The 22,225-nt window shown below is 38.8% G+C and overlaps 2 protein-coding genes across 3 annotated transcripts in view; one reads left to right on the top strand and one right to left on the bottom strand.

Moving 5' to 3' along the window:
- Positions 1-727: 727 nt before the first annotated feature.
- ZCCHC9 (zinc finger CCHC-type containing 9) lies at positions 728-9,352 on the top strand (the record flags this gene model as incomplete). 2 transcript variants are annotated; one of them, XM_079702064.1, is made up of 6 exons in its annotated part: positions 728-978; positions 2,095-2,501; positions 5,169-5,319; positions 5,658-5,750; positions 7,895-7,963; positions 9,234-9,352. In XM_079702064.1, exons 2-6 carry the CDS (start codon positions 2,118-2,120, stop codon positions 9,350-9,352), a joined length of 816 nt encoding a protein of 271 aa, XP_079558190.1. In that variant the 5' UTR covers positions 728-978; positions 2,095-2,117. The 2 variants fall into 2 exon arrangements, with proteins under 2 accessions (XP_079558190.1, XP_079558191.1); XM_079702065.1 differs by lacking the exon at positions 728-978 and adding an exon at positions 1,635-1,760.
- A 9,638-nt stretch (positions 9,353-18,990) lies between these two features.
- The window catches only part of ACOT12 (acyl-CoA thioesterase 12), a gene marked incomplete at both ends in the record, with an annotated part of 64,146 nt that continues 60,911 nt past the window's right edge, over positions 18,991-22,225 (bottom strand). Inside the window, 3 exons of the mRNA XM_079702777.1 lie at positions 18,991-19,140; positions 19,405-19,531; positions 20,903-21,031. Of these exons, the coding sequence (XP_079558903.1) occupies positions 18,991-19,140; positions 19,405-19,531; positions 20,903-21,031 (406 nt within the window). The remainder of the gene's footprint in view (positions 19,141-19,404; positions 19,532-20,902; positions 21,032-22,225) is intronic.

Raw genomic sequence — 22,225 nt, 5'->3', positions numbered from 1 at the left:
GGGTTTAAAGCAGGGGAGCAACAATCTGATTTACATTTCAAAAGTTTGCTTCGCTAAGGCACGGAAAATGGATTTGAGGGAGTGCAACAAGAAAGGATGCCCAGATCAGCTGCCAGTAATCCAGGCGGGACATGATGAAAGCTGGAACAAGGCAGGTAGCAGTAGCGATAAAGTGGACAGATATTTAAGAGGTAAAAGGGATCGAGCATGATGATGGGGATGGGAGCAGGTGTCCTGGTGAACTGAGTGGATTGCCAATTTTTCCACCAAGCACAAATGCTGGTGGTAGCCAAGTTTTTTTTTGTTGGGGGGCGCGGGGGGAGAGGTGGCTAGCTGAGATAATAAAGAGTTGCTCAGGAGACTACAATTTCTCTCTTAAAGGAGAACGTCTTTGGCTCCACAGGGTGGTATTTCAGTTGAACGCTGAACTAGCATTGGGCAGGACTATGGGGCACCGCCCTTCACCCAGTAAGGTCCCAAATGTCCTTTTTACACTTCTATCACAGTGATCCATTCCCACTAGGCTAATAATTTTACTTTACTTCGGATAGAAAAACGAAACTCCCGCCGCCAATCCCAAGAAATATTTGCTTTATCTTTCGAAGTCCAGTACAAAGATCATTTCTCAGGGAAGTCTTTCGGGCCTTTCCCACCCCACGGATACTTCCATCCATCTCGCCCACTATGTTGTGCGTTCCACACAGCACAGATTGCGCACTCTCAACTTCGCGTCTCCGGGTCCAGAGCGGGGCCCTTCAAACACTGCGAGCTGCACATTTTCTAATTAGCCACATTTACTGATGCTGAGAGGCACCATAGCGCCCGGCAGCCGCACCTCGGCGTGTGAACCAATTGCTCCCCGGAAGTGACGCGCCGTCAGGAGCGACGTGCTTCCGCTCCCGACTGTCGCCCCCGCCGCCGCAGCCGGATGGGTTTCTCTGGCCTGCTAACTCTGTTGCTCTGGAGGATTCGTGCGTGGTAAGAAGCTGCGCGTGGGGGAGTAAGGTGGTGGGAACCCCTCTTTCGTACCCTGGGACGCGGTGGGAAGGTGGAGGGAGTGGCGGCTACGTCCCCGAGGGCCCCCAGCGCCAGGTGGGGCTGAAGCACCGGGCACCGCGGCGGGCCCAGTCCGCCGGTGACGGGATTCTCCTCAGCTGTAGGAGGCTGGCCGCTTGGGCCGGCGCGGGCCAGCCCCACTGGGACCCGTCGGGTCGAATGGATCCGGCCGACCGGGTACTCAGAGCTTCCCCTGTTCCATGTACTCAGGGGAAGGATAACCTTTCTCCTCTTGAACAGCTCCAGTCCCCACTGTGACAGTCACAGGATCTGCAGCGCGCGTAGTGTAAAGTGGCGTGCACAGCCCCACACCTGTTCATTGGCTCCGCCCCGCAGCTTGTGCTGAAGGGATGTCGTGGCAGGAACTGAGGTTTTCCGCACGGGATGCTCCCCTAAAAGAGGGGCGTCTTAATAACTGAAAATTATTTGAAACAGCTGGGCTGGAAGTAGCTTACGCTCTGATTAATAAAAGGAAGACTCGGTATTATCATGTGACTGCAAACACATTTTGCTTATCAGTCTGCCGGAAAGAGTTGTAATGACAGACTTCAGGTCAAAGGACAGGAGTTGTGTATACTTACTAATTTGCTGTGCAAATTATTTGCGATGAAATGGCAGACTAAGCAAGAAGATTGGAGGAAAGTAGACCTGGGACTTAGAGATAGGAAAATAAACCGCTAAGAAAACTGCAGAATTTGGGAAAAGTAACTTCATTTACTATTACTATGTGATTTAATTTTGGAAATAATTTGGTTTCTTAATGAATTGTTTTCCAGTTTGAAGCAAGTATTTATATCCGTGTGTTTTTTGTTGTTGCTGTTTGTTTTCTTACTGGTGTGATAGCAAGGGCTAGATTTACATTACAGGCATATCTCTGCAGCATGTTATAGAATTAAATACACAGATATCTAAGTTAAAAAGTGTTTTAATAATTAAAACTCTAACATATGGGTACAGGTGATATAGTGATATAGCATGTATCTTTAGTTTCATTTTTTTATTTGAGATGGTGACTAACTGGCTATGCTTGTCTTAAAGACTGACAAACATCTGATGAAGCCATGACCAGGTGGGCACGAGTTACTACCACACAGAACAAAAGACCCTTCCCTGCAACATCATGGGAGGACATGAAGAAGGGGTCCTTTGAGGGAAAAAGCCAAAACCTACCAAAGAGTAAACAACTTGAAGCCGATAGTCTGTCCTTTAAAAATCATGCACCCCAAGCAAAACACAAAAAGAATAAAAAGAAAAAGGAGTATTTAAATGAAGATGTGAATGGATTCATGGAATATCTAAGGCAAAACTCACAGATGGTTTGCAGTGGGGAGATGATAGCAGCAGACAGTCAGGAAGTCAGGGAAGAAATTGCAGTTGCTTTAAAGAAAGATAGTCGCCGGGAAGGAAGACGATTAAAAAGACAAGCAGCAAAGAAAAATGCAATGGTAAGATTATCACTTGTACTAAAATGTTACTTTGTATGGCTAGAAACTATTATTCATACACTCAGATATGTATTTTAGCAGAGTCTGATTGTGGTTATGTACTAGACTTATACGGCATCTTTTTGAGGGCTAGCAATGACACTAGGACTTTTTTTGAACACCCCTATGCTAGACAGTTGACGTACTGATTAATTATCACAACATACAAAGATGGTGGCATTATTTCCATATTTTGGGTAGAAAACACTGGTGTGCAGCTAGGTTAAGTATCTTGCTGAAAGCCACTTAGCCAGTAGCAGAGGAGAAATTCAAACCCAGGAAAAGGTGTTAATATTTGATTACTTAGAATTGTGGTTGGCACTTTATAAGTATATGCGTTATTAAATAAATGTGAACCTAAATGAGCTGCTAACTCTATGTAGTTCAGCCAAAAGAAAAAAAGAAGATATTTAAACCCAGAGTCTGACTTTAAGACCTATGTTCTCACCCCTTCCAGTAGCCCTTTTTCAAACAGCCATTTTTTAAAAAGATCAAAATAAGGGGGAAGGTTAAGTACAACACGTTAGATATGTGTGGTTCCCATTAGTTGGAAAGGATGTCTCCTTTTATCTTTATCCATGAAAAACTGATTGCACAGGAAGGAGATCTAATAAGAATCATACTGGTTAGTAACAGAGTAATAGCAGAGTTAAAACTCCTTGAGACTCTCCCTAGTCATTGCTCCCTCCTTCCCCATGTTACACTGAGAGGAGTGCTGGGGGCTACAGGTTTATTTCCGTGGTGCCAAGACCTAGATTTTAAACTGTGTCAGACACAGGAAATGAAATAGTTGGTATAATTCTTTCCCTTTTGTAGCAAGGGATTCTTCTAGCAGGATACTATGTAAGAATCAGGACTTGTTGCTATTTTACAGTTTTATTTTTTATTAGAATTACTACATGTAGAGCACTGTTTGCACCAGTGTAGACTTGAAATGTTACAGCCTCTATAAATGTGGCTTCTGACTATTTGCAGGATTAGGTTTATGCAGTGTCATATTTAAAGATTCTTTTGTGGAGACAGTACTGATAAAATGTTCCTTATGGATAAATTGGGATATAAAAGATAATCATTTCTATTTGGATCAAGATAGTTTTGTTTAAATTATACAATTTTTAAATATTTTAAAGTCAAGTTAATTTAATGTAAAGATAATGTAAAGATAATTTCATTGACATAGGCGATGTGGTGAATTGCATACTTTTTGAAAAAGTTTAGTATTGTGCCCTTTTAAGGGAAGTTTTATGTTTTTAATTAAGGGGAACGACATTGTTTTTCCAAAAAAAAAAAAAAAAAAAGGAATTCTTTATATTAAAGCATGTGCTTTAAATAGTATATGGCTTGTTGAGACCCTTCAACTCATTTTCTTGTTTTTCTTTTTAATACCTCAGACTAAGCAGACTAAGCATCAGTTCTATTGTTAATAAGTTGACATCTAGAAATTTACCAGTCTACTCTCCACAATCCCATCTACATTAAATTTAAGGATCATTCAAAAAGTTTGTATTTGGTGAAGATTAGGTTTTTACAGATAAAGCCCTAGTCAGTAAGCTGTCAGGTTACTAGAGACAACCTTGACTTCACCAAGAATCCAAGACTTCTTATGTTGGTGATCCAGTTTTGGGTAGTAACTTTTCCTGCAGTTGTAGAATAAATGAATTTTCTTTGTTTGCACTAGCTCATTTTAAATGTAAAAGTTAATAAAGACTAAAGGGACTCATTCTTTTCCAGTATGTTATCAAACAGGAAAAAAAGAAAGTGAGGGCATAGTTGCAAAATATTATTTTGCCTACTGAATTTGCTTTTTAAAAACCTTGTGCTTATTTCGAAAAAAAAATTAAATGATGAATTATTTGTTATCCAAAAAATATACCTTTTTCCAGTTTAAATAAAATACTTTAGCTATCTACCATCTTTGATTATGACTGATATTCTCATTCATTGCAGCGAAAAATACCCTGCAAATTGCTACGTAGTATGTAAAGAAACCAAACCATTGTTCAATGTTAGGCTGGAGCCAAATAATTCATCTTAGAATTATACCTTGAAAATGTGTATATATTCTAAAATGAAACCTCTATCTATTTATGAATATTAAGGAATATGTATGAAAGATACAAAAATTTAAGTATACATTTTGGTATGAAATATATCTTATGATTCGAATCATAATTTAAATGGAATCACTTGACCCAAATTCATTCAATTATGTGAACCTTAAAAGTGAAAGTATTAATTTTGAGTGATAATTTTTATGGTCATTGTCCATCTCCTCCAGAAAACTCAGTGTTTCTAGGTACAGACATCCCCATTAATGAAATGAATAGTCCATATTTGCTTAATTCATTTAAGCAATTACCTCCTACAAAGACATTTATAACTTGTGTCTGAGACTGAGAGATTTATGGATTGAGGGTTTTCAAAAGCACTGAAACTCTAATGGAAATGACATTTCTTATGGTTTAGGAATATGTGAAACACTTTTTTCTACAGATAAAATACTGAGATTTCAAAAACAGAACTAGATAACTTTAAAATGAGGAATGTTTTAAAGACATTTTTGATGACTAGAATTAATAAAGCCAGTGTAGTGTTGCAGTGTGGAAACTCATATCTTTGTTTTCCTAGGTATGTTTCCATTGTAGAAAACCTGGCCATGGGATTGCAGATTGCCCAGCTGCCCTTGAGAATCAAGAAATGGGCACTGGAATATGTTACCGGTGTGGATCCACAGAGCATGAAATAACCAAGTGCAAGGCTAAAGTAGACCCAGCTTTTGGTATTAATGTATCTTTTTTACTATCAATTTTTTATTTGGTTAATGGGGAAAGTGGCCAGTAAATAGCCAACTTGTTTTTTTTGTTGTTGACGGGGTTTGTTATGAGTGTGTCACTTACTATTTTGAAATCAAATGAGATTAAACTTTAAATCATGTAAAAACAAATATGTGTTTTAAACACTCTGAAAACACCCTGAGAATACAGTGTTTTAAAATAATATGAATGACATGATGTATATATATATATATATATATGTGTGTGTGTGTGTGTGTGTGTGTGTGTATATATATATATTTATATATAAAACTAACTTAACAGGAACTGTTGATTGTTACAGGTGAATTTCCTTTTGCAAAATGTTTTGTTTGTGGGGAAATGGGACATCTGTCCAGATCTTGTCCTGATAATCCCAAAGGACTCTATGCTGATGGTGAGTACTTTTACTCTTATACGTCGAAAATGGTGAGTCATCATGCAGTTGTGATTTAGTTTATACTTAAACAGTTTTAAAATAAATTCTTGAGTAAGTAGCAAAATCTTGAGAATTTCATTATCTTTATCAAGCACTATTCTATGTACTAGACTTTTTGTGTAACGTAACTTGGTATTATTTTTAATACATCAAATCAGAAAAAACTGCCGTGTATATTTCAAAATATCTGTGCTTGCTTCAGCATCATTTGTGAGAGTATAAGGATCTACTTTTAAACATAAAAGAAGCAAAGGGATAACTTCTCAAACTAGGATAAGATTTAAAAAATAGCGTTGTGAATTTAATATCAGTCTGGCATACCATTTTGGGTAGAAGGGTTGGTGCACACTATTCATATTTGTAATAACTTTTGTTTCTGAATGTTTTCCTTAGTTAGTTGTCTGGCATGGGAATCAAGTAACTTTCTTACCTTTAGCTCAACTAATGGCTTAATGTGCCCACAATAAAGTCTGTGATGTTTAAAGCTTTAAGGAGGAGGTTGTCATCTGTTAATGTGAGTCATTTGTTAATGTGATGCTGGTACCATCAGGTTCTAGAAACCACTTGTGTTGTGACTGGGTCCCCTTGCAGAAGTCCAGTGAAAAAGCATAGCTTTGGAGTTAGACCAGTTATAGCCTCAGCACTACCACTCACTAACTGTGGGACTTTGGCCAAGTTAACATCTCTCTTCTCAGTTTCCTTACCTGTAAAATGGAGATGAGAAAACTGTATTTCATTGATTCTAAAATACACATTTTTTTCACATTTTAGTATCTCTGAACTCAATGTATCTTACTATTGGGGGGTGTCACATAATTGGAAGTTTTTTTTCCAGAGAGCAATGTAAAATAATGATACATCTTATAATCAGTGGTGTCTTAGATTTGATGAATTATGGTATTTTACCTTGAAGAGTTATGAGGATTAAAATATATTATTCAAGTGCCTCTTCTATTTCCCTATGGCATCTACAATAGTAAAGAGTCCTGGACCTGGAAGATGCTCAAAAGTGCCTTTCAGTTTTGAACTTAAGAAACAGGTCAGGGCTTCCCTGGTGGCTCAGTGGTTGAGAGTCCGCCTGCCGATGCAGGGGACACGGGTTCGTGCCCCGGTCCAGGAAGATACCACATGCCGCGGAGCGGCTGGGCCTGTGAGCCATTGCCGCTGAGCCTGCGCGTCCGGAGCCTGTGCTCCGCAACGGGAGAGGCCACAACAGTGAGAGGCCCGCGTACCGCAAAAAAAAAAAAAAAAGAAACAGGTCATATAATATGACTAGTGAGCAAAGATGCCTTTGTATGGTCAACCAAAATGACTAGATATAAAAAAGCTCAGCCAGGGGAATAGGTCACATAGAAGTGAGAATTCATCCTATTAGGGTCATTTTTCTGAGTGAGTCACTTAACATTATGAGCATGATCGTGATAATGCTTGACTGTTAAGCAATAGTGTTCGACCATTCAGTGAAGACTCATTTTAGAAACCAAATGTGTTGTAATTCACAGTCCTGGAATGTTGCTTAAAGAAGACCGGTAGGCATTTTTACTTGAGATAGGATGCCTGGCAGATAGAAGGCACTGAAACAAAAGTTAATTTCATTCCTTTTGTAATTGCTCACCCCCATCTGACCTGTACAGCAGAGCAGTGGTTCCTAACCCTTTGGGGACCTCATAGCACCTCATGGTTAAACATTCTGATCATTAAAGAATCTGATTAAAAACTGTGGGCATTCTCCTCAAAAAATGCATCTGCACACAGATTTTTCAGAGTTCACAAACCCTTCCCTTTCTAACTGTGGTTAAGATCCAGGCTTCTGTGCAGTGGCTCTTGGACACTCCAGAGGACACGTATCTTCCGTCATATCTCACTTCTCTTTCCCACATTTGCCCTGAAGGCCAGGGGCAAGAAATGGTGGGTAGGTACAGTTTAGTGCTCTTTGAAGTCAAGAGGAATGGAGAATGGACTTAATAGGAGTAAGTTCCTGGCTCCAGCTACCTTCGCAACTAACAAGGTTGTGAGGACCAAATAAGATATGAAAGTGCTTTGAGACATTAAAAGCCCTATGTAAAAATTAGAGGTTTTCAATCACTCTGTTCTTCTTATAGGTGGTTGCTGCAGACTTTGTGGCTCTGTGGAACATTTTAAGAAAGATTGCCCCGAAAGTCAGAAATCAGGTGAGATCTCTGGGCCTCCATTTTGAAGGGGTGAGATTAGTATTCCTCTGTGTTTTTGCTGAATTTTGTTATTAATATCTTGTTGATGTACAACTAATTTTAAGGCTGCCTGGTTTCCTACTGCAGTGATGACTTCATCATTTCTTTATCAGCAGTACTAACTGAGCATCAGCTGCTGTTCTCAGGTGGGAAAAAAAAATGACCAGTAAGCCCCAGAGGACCCTGATTTTATAAAGCATCTTATTCATAAATATTTTTATTTGCTAACCCATGTATTTAATAATAGAGCCAATTCTGTTACTTGAAGAAAAGTATTAATTCACTAAGAGAAAATAAGAAATTTGAGAATAACTTACAGTATTCTTATGACTGAGTATCCTCATGTATGCTCTGAAACCAAAAGGATTCAGTTAGTTGCAAAAACTGCCGAAAATATTAAAATTGTGTTATCCACACAGCATCTGGCCAGTTATATTTTCTTCCCAGTGAAATACTACCCTCAGTCATCAAAAACTTCAAAAATGTTCACCAAACCTAAGGCAGATTTTTTTGGGATGTGGGGACCATTATTACATTAGTTTACCTAGCTTAAAATGATGATAATCCTGTGTGAAAGAAAGCAAGACAGTAGGATAGCCCACTAGTGCTTCTTGGGGAAAAAGCACATTTCTTTTTATATCATATAGTCATAGTACCACACAAATAAGTCTGCCCATTCTTACTTCCTACCCCTAGCACTTGAATCTGAAAACCAAGAGTTCTTGTTTACAATCTTGTCTAGAAGAAGATAGTCTTTACTACACTGTAGGCAGTGAGATTGAAATGATGAAGTGGAATTTGAATTCTCCCTCCTGGGAGGATTGCCTCTTCCCAAATGACAAGACTGACAAGCAGATGTTGTATAATTTCACAGGTGGAATCTTGTTCATTTGAAACTGATGCTTCATAAGTCTTGCTGTTTGCAGACTCTTGGAATTCATTGACTCTGTAATGATGAACTCTGGGAAAGAATGAAAGAGCTTTCTCATCAATTCGTGCATTGCAAAGCAGTTGCTGCATTTCCCTAATTGGGATGAGAAATTGCCTGTGGTACTCTGAAATCAAGGGTTATAATCAATTACAGAATTGCTCACTTTCCTTTAGTGATGGAGTCTTCTCTCTTTGTGATTATTCATGTCAAAACTAGTTCCTTTGCTAAACCAATACCAATCTAGGTGGATGTATTTGATGACTGTTTCTCTTACATTCTGACTTTTCTATGTCTTTACAGATCGAATGGTCACGGTTGGTCGCTGGGCAAAGGGAATGAGTGCGGACTATGAAGACATTTTGGATGTGCCTAAACCACAGAAACCCAAAACAAAGATACCTAAAGTTGTTAATTTTTGATGATTAGTGCTATCGTATGTTAGCACCTCATTGGTAAACATTCTGAACTGGGCCTACTTCATAAGTTGGAGCTGGACTCTCCCTTGGAGTCCTGTATTGTAGATATCAGTATAATCTAGGTGTGGTCAAACCAGTTCCTGAGTTCTGTCCGTCAAGGAGCACTTCTACCATTGTTTGGAGAAAATCACTGAAAAAAAGTATAATATGTTCAAAATGCATTTTCTAAAAGAATATATTTTTAACCAACAGAACTTAGGTGTAACTAAGTGGTTATATACCTGATTGTAACAATCATCTTTTTCTAAAAACAAAATTATGCATTAATATGAACTATCCCTAAAAATAGGGTACCTGCTTTGCATTAGGAAATGAATTTTTGTTATATTGTTTTCTTGGTTCAAAGTATCAATTTATTATTATATTAGAAATTAATTTATAATTGCCACAAAATCTGTATTTTAAAAACATTTAATAAAAACTCACTTGCTATTTACTTATTTTTCTGAATACCTAATTTTGGATTGAATGAGCCATTGTCCACTAATGTCCATGTAACAATCCCTTTGGAAACACAATCTTTATGAATCCTAGATGAGCTTAATTTTTTTAAATTTTTGTTGTAGTTTTGACATAAAGAACAAATTATTGAGGTTAAAATAGAAGAGTATCTCAACTTAACAGCAGCTCTTTCTTTGCCCCTGATTTTCAAGAGAGAAATTCTAGCCAAAATTCAGTTTGTGCTATTTAACCAGAATGATGATGGCACATAACAGATTGTCTATCAAACTTAATAGCATTTTGTTCACATGTTTTAGATGAGTCAGAATGAGACACAAGCATCATCATCATCATAACAGAGTTAGAACACTAATCAGAGACCCATTAGCTTCTTTGTTTGATTTGATGAATACATGCATACTTAATACATATATTTCACAAGGCTTAAGCCTCCCATTGTTCTGTATAATGGAATGACTGTTGGATTGTGTGTTTCATTTGGAACTTTACCTGATTGGATACATTTGTAATAAAAGGAAACAGCTGTGATTAGTTACTGATGTTTCAAAAGCAAAATATTTACCAAATAAGGAACACTTTTCTGTTTTAATGTCTGTACCTCTGAACATTTCTAATCTTAATAGGAGCTGTTCTTTTTTTTTTTTCAGTGACAGAGGAAAACATGACAGAATATGGCTCAGCATCCCAGAACTTAAGGAAATGAGTGCCATTTAAAAGGAATGGTACAAGTCATGCAGCTGGAAAAGGAAAGCAGTGCTGCCCTGGTCATTTAGTCTGAACACACCCAGATTTATTTCACCTGTCCTATCAGGAGCAAAAGGCTCTGGAAAGTCAAAAACCTGTCAGCTGCAAGTTAAGTCTAATGTTTTTTATGTAGTCTTCAATGCAGGGATGTCCATTTTGTGTTCCTTGGGGTTACTTTATTTACATTTTAATGGTCTATAAAGTAGTGAAATCATTGGAAATAAATTGCAGGTGCTGAATGTAACACTGGAAAGCTATGTGGACACCTTGTTAAAGAAACTCACCAGAGACAGAAATTCTGACATCCTGAGAGATTGTGTATTGCTTGATGTTGGTTATTTTCTTAACTAAGAATGCCAAAAGAAGAAGGCACACATTTACTTTATTCATTATATATTTTCCAAGGACCTACTATGTTCCTAGTACTCTTTCAGGCACTTGAGATTGTGGCAGTGAATAAGACAAACAAGGCCACATGCGTTCTGCTGGGGCTGAAGAATGGAGAGGAGACATAGGAACAAAAAATACATATCAGAAATATCAGTAAAAATAATAGGGATATTTTATACATTTTATAAATATTTTGTTGAATCCCCTAAGACTTAGTGGTTAGCACTCTTTTCTTCCTTTAGTCCTTTGGAAATGTCATCTCTCTTTACAAGCTTATCTTTCACTTTGCTCTGGCTGACTCCTAAATCTCCATCTTGCCCTAAAATCCCTGGTTTCGGTTCTGTCTTCTCACCTGCCTGCTGGACAGTCTTACTTGGATGTTGCACTAACACCTCCAACTCATAATAGCTTTAAATCTCATCACTTCCCCTGCGGGAAAAAATGGACTAATTCCCTTTCTTGTCTCCATTTTATTCAGTACAATTATATTCCAAGCCTGTAGGCTCACATCTCAAGTTACTATTTTCTTGACATTCTCCCCACCACACCCCAGAGTCAACCCTCTCTGACTTCGTTCAGGCGTCTACCTATAATCTGCTTAATAGAGAGTCTTTTATGACCGGCCTTATAGGAAATAGCTTTTTCCTCATCCCAATAACTTTTCATTCTCTTGCTGTCTAAATTTTCTCCATAATCTATGTTCCTACATAACACTCTTTGTCCCCTCTCCACCGGATTATAGGTTACATGAGGGCAGGAATTTTGAGTCTTATCCTCAGAAGTGCTTGGCGCATACAGAGCATTCACACTTGTTGAATGAATGAGTGAATTAAATGAACATGTGATAGAATTAACACAGATGATGCAAGAGGCTGGGTAGCTACTTCAGGTTGGATAATCGGGAAGGCCTCTGAGGGAAAGACTTTTAAGCTGAAATCTGATGACAAGAAGAAATTTGTTGTGAAGATAATGAGGAAGAGCGTTTAAGGGAGAGAAAATAGTCAAAGCCATGAGCTTGCCATATTTGAGGGGCAGAAAGAAGATGTGACCTTTTTGACTGGCTTCCTTCACTTAGTATAATGTTTTCGAGGTTCATTTGTAATGTTACATTGTATAGTACACAGGGAGCTATTAGGGAGAAAGCCTTGGATATCTTGATGTGAGGTAATAAGTAAATGCAATGATACTGAGGAAGGAGCCTGCCTGGTATAGTTGAAAAACAGCAAAGAGGCGAATATGGTTGGAAAAGAGAGGGATAAACTAGTAGAAGATCAGAGAGTTAACAGGGGTCATATCTTATAGCCTCTACCAGTTTCTGCCACATAAAAACCACAAACTCTCAGAAGCATACACTAGTAAGTGGTTATTTAGCTCATGCCTATGAGTCAGATCTAGACTGGGCTTATCTGGACAGCTCTGCTAATCTCATTTGGGCTTGCTCACATCCATAAGAAGTTGGTTTGGGGTCAGCTGATCTAAGCTAGGCTCAGATGAAGAAGCTCTATTGCATGTGTCTCTCTTCCTTTTCCTGGGACCAGCAGGCTATCCCTGACATGTTTTTCTCAGCATAGTGGCGGAGATGTAAGAGGGCAGGTCCACTTGGAAAACCATTTTCAAGCCTTTGGTTGCATCATGTCTGTTGATGAGTCACACAATCAAGCTCAGAGACAAGAGGTAGAATAGCGCGCTCCATTTGTGGAGGTGGGAATGGTGGTGAGGGAGTGAATATTTCTGAAAAATAATCCAACGTACCACAACATACCCCAGACCATTATAAAGCTTTGGCTTTCACTCTGTGATATGCAGAATTTTTCACGCGTTTGGGGAGAAACGTGACCTGATCTGATTGCCGAGTTGAGAGCAGAGTGAAGGGAGTAGTAAGGATAAAAACAGGTTATAATTCAGGTGAGAGAAGATGGTGTGAATGAGGGTTGTCGTGGTGGAGTTGTTAGAAGGGGTCAGGTTCTGATTATGTTGATATTTTTAACATAGAGCTAATAAGATTTCCTGAAGGAAGGAGGATTTATGGAGGGAAAGGTGGCAGAATTAAGAGATCTATTTTGGAAATGTGGACTTTGAGATGATGATTATCTTAGTGGAAATGTCAAATAAGTAGGTAGATATACAAGTGTGGAGTTCAGGAGAGTTTAGGGCTTGAGACACAGATTTGGGAGTTATTGGCAAGTAGATGTCTTTTAAAACCCAGAGGCTGGGTGGACTCACTGAGGAATGGAGATAGAGGAGAAGAGGCCAAGAACAGAGCCCTGGGTAGTCTAATATTTAGAGGTCTGGTGGAGGAGGAAGAACTTCAAGAGGATTTAAAAGTGTGACTGGTCACACAGGAGGAAATCCAAGAGTGTGACATCATGGAAGCCAAGCGGAGACAATGCTGCAAAAAGAAGGAACTAGTCAACTTTGTTAATGCTGCTCAGAGGCTAAGTAAGCTAACAGGTCCATTAGTTGTGGCAATAAGAGAGGTCTTTGTGGAGTAATAGAGGGAGAAGTACAGTTTGGTAAATGAAATAAGGATATGAAGACCACATTTATAGATAATTGGAGTAGAGATGGGTGGCCTTTAGGAAACTGGATCAGGTGAAGTGTTGTTTTGCTTTGTTTTGATTTATTTTAAGATAAGAGATAATAGTGGCTATGAAAATAATCCAGGAAAGACTCCTGAAATAGATAAAAAAAGAGACTTGGAGGAGGGAAGCCTCGGAGAAGGTTAGAGAAATGATTCTTTGCTAGGGTAGAGATGTTTAATTCATTGTGTTAGGAAGGATGGCAAAGATGTGGAATGTACATAGATGGGGAGGTGAGACAACTCCTGCCTAATGGTTTATGTTTTCCTCAAAGGAGTATTTTCTAAATTTCATTAACTGAGAAAGAGTAGGAGACATGAGAAACTTGAAGGAAGAGAAGGCAGTGTGAAATAGCAAACATATAGGAAATGTAGTAGTATTATCAGAGCCCTTTTGAAATCTGTGGTCATAAATTTCAAGTGAGACCCGTCCACAGTTTTCAGGTGCTTAGTGCAGGGGTGAGGTATTACAAATACTTTAACCACAGTTTTGAGTTTGCCAGACAAGTCGAATGAAAGGAAAAGGTACAGGTGTTTTCCAGGGTGTGATATTAATGATAGACCATGGAATCTAAGCCAGATAAGGAAAGAAGGGAGGACATGGAGAGGGATAATGAGCTATGGAAATGATAGAAATATTAATTTTGAATCTATTTTCAAATGTCCCTAAAAATGTCACAAAATGAGGAAGGGAAAGATGGCATCAGATGTGTAATTTTTATATGGTACTTTATACCTTCAAGTGTACAATGAGAAAGACATTTTATAATATTTCTCTGACTTTTGAATCTGGAGGTGGGTTACTATCAAGAACTGTGAAGGGTCTGAGGTTCTTAATACACTAGTCTGTTACTGTTTCATGGATGTGGACAAGGCATGAGAATCGTGGTTCAGAGACAAAAGATAGTATGCATGGCACAGCAAACACGGTGAGTATCGTGAGTATCAACTTATTTCTGTTGCTTCCCTTTTTCCCTTAGTCCCCATAGGGTGACATGATGGGCCCAGATGGATGCTATAGACATAGCGGGTTTGTGTCACAGCTGAGGAACAAATTGCAAACACTGTAGCACGGAGCAAACAAGCCAGCCTTCCTACGCCCAGAGAGTGAGCCATTACACTGAAGTCAAGCTGTGGTCACCTTGACCTACTTAATTGCCTATGGGACTAGCATTTGCCTGTGGATAAATAAGTCTTGCAGTTTGGCACACTCAGCAATAATATGCAGGACCCCTCTGGGCCCATGGTGAACTGCCTGTCGCAGTAGTTACATAACCTTCAAATGCATAAAATGAGTCATGAACAAGCTTCATAGTTTACATTTCAATAATTTATTCTAAACATAAAACTTATTCCTTAACATAAACATTTTCAACATATATTTTCAAAACTACTCCTATAAATATACCAATAAAAATTTCCAAGATTGTCTCTGAAATGTGCAATAAGAAATATGAACAAAACCTTGTGATGGTATATATAAAAATACTCTGGATTTCTCTAGGTTTAATTAAAATTGTTCATTATTTCCTAGAGGTGTTAGACCATAACAGTAAACTATATCCTAAACTGTATAGATTAATTTTTACATTTTTTTCTCTAGAATTCTTTAAAAATATGATAGAAAAACTGAATATAAATCAGAAACTCAGTTGCATTAAAACCAGGAAGAATTAATAGGGAAGAACTTCCTTTCTTAATCAAAAAGCTTTCAGTCCTGTTAGACACACTTGAAAACGCTTACTATCAAGAAAGGTATGAAATCTTCAGTGTTCCTGGAGGATATTTTGACACTCCAAAGGAGAAAATAAGCATGACTACATTTTTATGTTCCCTCTGTCCTTAGTCTCCAGCGTCTTGAGGGTGACTGCTGATGAACCACTTTGCTGCTTACCCTTGGTTTAGTCGTGTTTGCTTAAAGTCAGGGCACCAAAGAAATCCAGAAAAGGCTGTCGTGAATTCATCTGTTGTTAATTACCTCTCTATTCCAGCCTGTCCAGTGTCTGCTTTTCCTGGAATGTGCCAGAAACACATTCCCATCTCAAAGGCTGTGCCTGGGCTAGTTCTTCTGCAGGAAAACATGCCATCTCCAGAGATCCTCATGGTTCAGTCCCTCTCTGCCTTCAGGTTTTCACTGAAATATCCCTCAATGGGGCCTACTCTGACCACCCTATCCACCAGGCCATCAATAACCAAAAGCCCAAATCCTGGATGTATATATTGCTACATTCGTTATATAGAATATTTACTATCTTTCAGTGTGAACTCCCCCCCACACCTTCTTGTTGTTTAACAAAAGTCATGTTTCATGGCCAGAAAAATGTTATTAAATTTTACGTCTTTAACTTGCAGTGGCCTTAAGGAGTAGATGTGAAGCTTCACACATCTGACCCCTGGTCCACGTGCCTGCATTCCCAGGCACGAGGGCAACTCCTGGAACTCCTCATAAGGCCCCTCCAGCCCTGGCCCAGCTGGAGTGCAGGTGGCAGAGGTAAGGAGGGGGTGGTCTGCAAAGTCAGCGGGGCTGAGGGACCCTGGGCTCTGCACTGAGCCATAGCGCTGGCCTCCTAGCCCTGGAGAGGGGGGCCCAGAAGCAGCAGAAGCATTTTCCTGCTGCTTCTGGCAAGTGACCACCCTATTTGAAATATGAACAACTACCTCCAACACCTCCCCAGCACTCACATCCTTCACCCTGCTTTATTTTTCCATTTAACACTTATCTCCTAAATCTATTTATTTATCAATATTTTATTATGATGTTATCAGTATGCTTCTGTTCCTTGCTGAACCCACAGTGCCTGAAAGTGTCTAACACAAAGTAGTTTCTTAATAAATATTTATTGAATGAGTGAAAGAGCAATCAAATACATTTCCATTAAAAAAGGAAAAGTAGGGCTTCCCTGGTGGCGCAGTGGTTGAGGGTCCGCCTGCCGATGCAGGGGACACGGGTTCGTGCCCCGGTCCTGGAAGATCCCACATGCCGCGGAGCAGCTGGGCCCGTGCGCCTTGGCAGCTGAGCCTGTGCGTCCGGAGCCTGTGCTTCGCAACGGGAGAGGCCACAACAGTGAGAGGCCCGCGTACCGCAAAAAAAAAAAAAAAAGGAAATGTAGGGCTTCCCTGGTGGTGCAGTGGTTAAGAATCCGCCTGCCAATGCAGGGGACATGGGTTCCATCCCTGGTCCGGGAAGATGCCACATGCTGTGGAACAACAGAGTCGTGCACCACAACTACTGAGCGTGCACTCTAGAGCCCACAAGCCACAACCACTGAAGCCCCTGCGCCTAGAGTGCGTGCTCTGCAAAAGAAGCCACTGCAATGAGAAGCCTGTGCACCGCAACGAAGAGTAGCCCCTGCTCTCTGCAACTAGAGAAAAGCCCGCGTGCAGCAACGAAGACCGAACGCAGCCAAAAATAAATAAATAAAATAAATTTATAAAAAAGAAAAAAAAAGGAAATGTAAACCTAAGGGCTGTTGTTGGATTTTGCAATAGGTATGCCCTAGTCAGTTGTGTCATGGTTTGAGGCAATAGATTTTAAACTTTTTGAGATGCCCTATGTAGAGCCTGAATGCATTGCTATCTTTTCCAGTGTCATGCCCTTTTAAAGTCCCTTTAGTTCAGTAGTCTGAAAGTGAGCACTTCAATTTAGGCCATGATGACCACATGTGACTGATAATATTGAAGTGGGGCTAGTGTGGCTGATGTTTAAATTTTATTTAAGTTTGATTAATTTAAATGGTCACATGTGGCTAGTGCCTACCATATTGGACAGTGCTTGACTTTGCCTGTGTTACAAGTTAGAGTGGGCAACAGCTTTACATCTAAAAGTGATTCAGCCAAAGTTACTCTATTCCTTCAACCTCACAATGTTTCTGTTACTGTTCAGGAAAAAGTTTCAAAAAAAAATTCAGAGGTGTAGGAGAGACAGAAGTTAGAAGTGTTTCAATTGTAGGAGAGGGCTGGAATTTTAGCGTACAAAACTCGAGTGTAACCCTCTTTACTGCTCCTTTTTTTCACCTTTTTAAAATCTAAAAATATTCTCAAAAATCTACTTTTGGAATGTAATGTATAAGCATTTTTTAATCGACATATCCACTCTTCTTATTGTATATAAATGTTAATTCATAAAATTGGGGCACAGTCCACAGTTCATATAAATGAAAACCTGCTGGCACAGATTAATAAAAATAATTACAACCAAATTTGGACAGAAGTAAAGATTTGACAAACTAAAGCAGGATGTAACTAATCTCTTAAGTGCTTTAAACTCTTAACAGAGAAGTCCTTTAACTTTTAGAAGTTGTCCTGTAGAGGAGGCTAACTTGACATATGCTGGTTTGTCTTATGAGTTAAGACAAATCACAGACAGCATAAAATAATAAATGTTAAAGCCTCGGGGGACTTCCTTGGTGGTGCAGTGGTTAAGAATCCTCCTGCCAATGCAGGGGACACGGGTTTGATCCCTGGTCCGGGAAGATCCCACATGCCGTGGAGCAACTAAGCCCGTGCACCACAACTACTGAGCCCACGTACCACAATTACTGAAGCCCGTGCACCCTAGATCCCGTGCTCCACAACAAGAGGAGCCACCACAGTGAGGTGCCTGTGTACTGCAATGAAGAGTAGCACCTGCTCGCCGCAACTAGAGAAATCCCATGCGCAGCAACAAAGACCCAACACAGCCAAAAATAAAATAAATTTAAAAAATTAAAAAGTCTAGGGAATAAAGTTCTAATGTAATGATTATGAAAGTAGAGCTCAGTTAATGCTTTCTCTACAATATCACATTTTGCAGGTACTTTGTGAGTGTAGATAGAGCAATAGATACTAAATTGGTCAACTAACTTGATATATGTTAAATGACACTAGGAAAGTAGTTCCTATTACTAAAGTTGATTGGATTCCATTATGTTTTAATGTCTTCCTAATTTAAAGCTCTAAAACATGTAATACATCTTGTCAGATGCTCCTGACATACAGATACCTGCTGTACATGGAACAACCCCATACTATTAATCAACTAGCCAACTTATCATTTCTGATTTTATAAAATTTTGTAAACTTTCAAACAGAACATGTAGCCTAAAAATGTTTTGATTATTTTAACCTAACTTCCACCATTTTACAGAGCACACAATATTGCATATGGGAAATTTTCCATTGCCTGTGCCCCTGGAAGGGAGCAAAGCCACGGGTGATCTAAAACAGAGTTTTAAATCTCTTTTAATGTTAACCCAAATCACTGGTATTGGACTTGGGATGCATTTTGTTTTCTAACCTCTTCATAACTGCATTTTGCTTAGACTGATATTAAATTATTTGTGGCCCAGAAGCTTGTCAAGTGTCAAAGCTAAGGGTGCTTGAAATTGAAAGTGGAAAATAAAATGACAGATAATTTAAAGTTTATCCTTTAAAATATGCTTATCAACCCATCATCAGTAGTGTTCTCTATGAATTGTATACAGGAGGCTGCTGTCTCTTCAATGGATTTTGACCAGCCACCAAGATTTCCAGCAAAGTAAGGAAGGATGCTAGCAGAAATCTGGTTAAAGTAAGATACCTGTTTTAAAAAAAACAAAACAAAACAATATTTTAATTTCTTATTGACTTGGAGCTTTTTCAAGCAGGGATCTCAATCTTGTTGGTGTAGGGGAGGCTATGACCCTAATCTTTTGGGAATGGATCTGAAAGGATGACCTTAGGATTCCCTGGTGGGTGTGGGTGGACACACATTGCAGAATTACAGTTAATTAGTAAATCCAGGTAAAATGTTCCTCTGTATCTGTAGGAACAAATTAATCTGCAGATGTTTCATCAAACTTACGGTACATGAACTGCTGTCAATAGCACGGATGAGAAATCCGGCACTTATGATTTCACTTCTGACGTACTGTGGAGAAGGTGGAACTGATGGCAGAATAACTGACCTCACTGCCACCGTGTAAGTGTGACTGAAAGATAAAAGGACATTTTCAAAGTTGTTGAGAGAAACAAAGAATAGTTGTTAGAAAATAAATTCCTACAGTTAATGCAACTTGTTTATATAGTAGAAGTAAAACTATAGACACCCAGATCTTTTAGATGAGTGGTATACATAGGAAAACATTCTCTATGGATACATTCAAGTATAGCAAATAATAATAAGGGCCATAGGTGTTTTCTGCCTAAGAATTACATGTACTTTGTATAACTCTGCAAAGCTGCAGTCAACCTCCAAACTGTTTTCTTTTTTTTTTTTGGTGCCCTAATGGGTTGTAATTTCAGTCTCTTCTTTTTTTAATGAAAAAATAATACCATTGTTTTAAAGAAACTTCAAACAATAGAGAACCCTATACATTAGAAAATAGAAGTCATCCTTCAGTCCACCATAAGCACAATACATACTTATCTTAGAGATGACCACATTATATTGTGATCCTCCAGATCTTTTTATAAATATATAACATTTATGTAAGCAAATGGATGTATGTAGATTTTTACATAAATATAATCACTTTACAAATATTGGTCTATAATTTGATTTTTCACCTAACGGTAAAACTTTGGAGGTGTTTCTGTATCAATGCCTCTGTGATTACTTCATCCTTTTTAATGCTAGTATAGTACTCTGTAGTATGGTTCTACCATAATTAATAAGATGGAGCTTCAGTTTATTTCTAATATCTTTTGCCATAGTAAATGATACTACACTGAACATCCATGTGCATTAATCCCACACGGGAGGGATTATTTCTATAGGCCAGCTTTGACATCAGAAATAATGCTGGCTAGTTCCAGGGATAGACCATAACTGCCCTGACAGCTTCCACTTCTTGTCCCTTTGAATACCTGCTCCTGGGACCCTTCCCCTTAGAACCTAGACACTATTCTCTGAGAAGTCCAATGCCCATGGAGAAGCCATGAACAGATACTCTAATTGACAGCCAGCCATTTTGGGTGTCTAGTACAGTTGAGTCTTTGTAAATTCTGAACCAAAACCAATTCCTGGTATTTTATTTGGCTTTCACTGCATTTTTACAATAACGGAATATTTTGAAGGTTTGCTAAATATCCATTTTACATCTGCATAGAGCAAAAGGAAAGAGAACTGCTTTACGAGTCTTACAGATGTTTTGCACATGGCTGGCACTTAATAGATAATTGTTTCTTTCTGGTTCTTTGTTTTTTAATGATAACTATAACCTCATCTAGAAAAAATTCACACGAACATCATTCAAGACCAGAAATGCTTATTCCATTGACTTCCTTGTTTTCATATCAACTTTTTCTTTCTACTCTATACTATAAGACATTGCTATAACACTTGAATTACATATACTCACCCATCTTTGAGAGGCCTTCTTCGTGAAACAAGTACTACCAAGTCTTTGGGTTTGTCATCATTCACCACAGGACAAGTGATATAATATATCTGATCATCTTCACTTACCCAGTCTATGACTTCACAGGACCTATGTAAATAGAACAGTAACAGAAAGTCTACATTTTTCTACCTGGTAGAATAAGGCATTCCTTTCTTTTGTTTGTTTGTGTAACTTCATTATTGGTGTCCATATTCACCCTTCTGCTCACATAACCATCCACCCAAAGTCAACATCATTTCTTAAAGTCCATTTTTAGAGTTGTTTGGCCAGAAGGAATAATTCTGCATGTGATGAAAAGAATGCTGGCCATCTGACTCTAAGTCACTGCCCTCAACACTGCAGAGAAAGGCACTTTTCTTTTTTCCACAAAATTATTTTTCTCTAGGATCAAGTAATAATATTTTGAAGACTAGTGAATTATATGGACAATCCAACGACTCTGAGGTAAAGGAATATGGTATATTGGGAAAGAACACTAAGCTTGGAATCAAGCAACTTGTCTTTGAGTCTCAGATTGCTTAGTAGCTATGTTATGTTAGGCAAGTCACTTTTTTTTCATCTATAAAATGTAGATAATGGTACCTATGGGGTTATTGTGAGGATCAAGTGAAAACACCTGGCACAGTACCTGAATCATGATAGATGCACCAAAAAAATAAGTGGAATTAGAATTCATTCATTCATTCATTCAAGTTCAATTAGGCTAGAATGTCAGGTGATATAGAAAATAGTGGGAGAAACATTTGAAAAGAGCAGCAAGTTTAGGCATTATTCTTGCTAAAATTTTGTACTTATAGAGTATCTACAAAGATCGATGCAAGAAAATCGTCAAGTGTTTCCTCTTCTCTCCGAATGTTTATTATGGTAACATTAACCAGGATGTATCATTCTGGCATCTATGCAAATGTAACACATGAGCCCAGAGATGTTTCACTTTAGTGGTGTTAAATTGTCTATTACATGCTGTTAATCACAGTGAGATTTGGACATTTAAAAGATGAAACTCTACTTCGTCCAAATTAGGAAGTAAATGGTAATGCTCAATATAATAGGTATTATCTTACCAATCCTTTCCTTCAAGCAAGGTGTCCATGAGGCCTGAGCCCTGCAGCCCAGGAGCTTGGACTCCTTGGAGAAAGGGGTGTTACCCTGACAGTGCAGTTGACAAGATGCCCAGCTCTGCATTCCAGGGAAGGAGGGAGAGTGGAGAAGATTGGATTAGGGATGTAGGAGACAAGGAGTAACAGAAGAGATGTAGGCTGACAGGAGCCGGCCCTGATC

The sequence above is a fragment of the Hyperoodon ampullatus genome (genome assembly GCF_949752795.1).
Source record: "Hyperoodon ampullatus genome assembly, chromosome: 4".
NCBI lineage: Eukaryota > Metazoa > Chordata > Mammalia > Artiodactyla > Ziphiidae > Hyperoodon > Hyperoodon ampullatus.
Note: the sequence above shows the minus strand (reverse complement) of the source record. Positions and strands in the feature narration are given on the sequence as shown.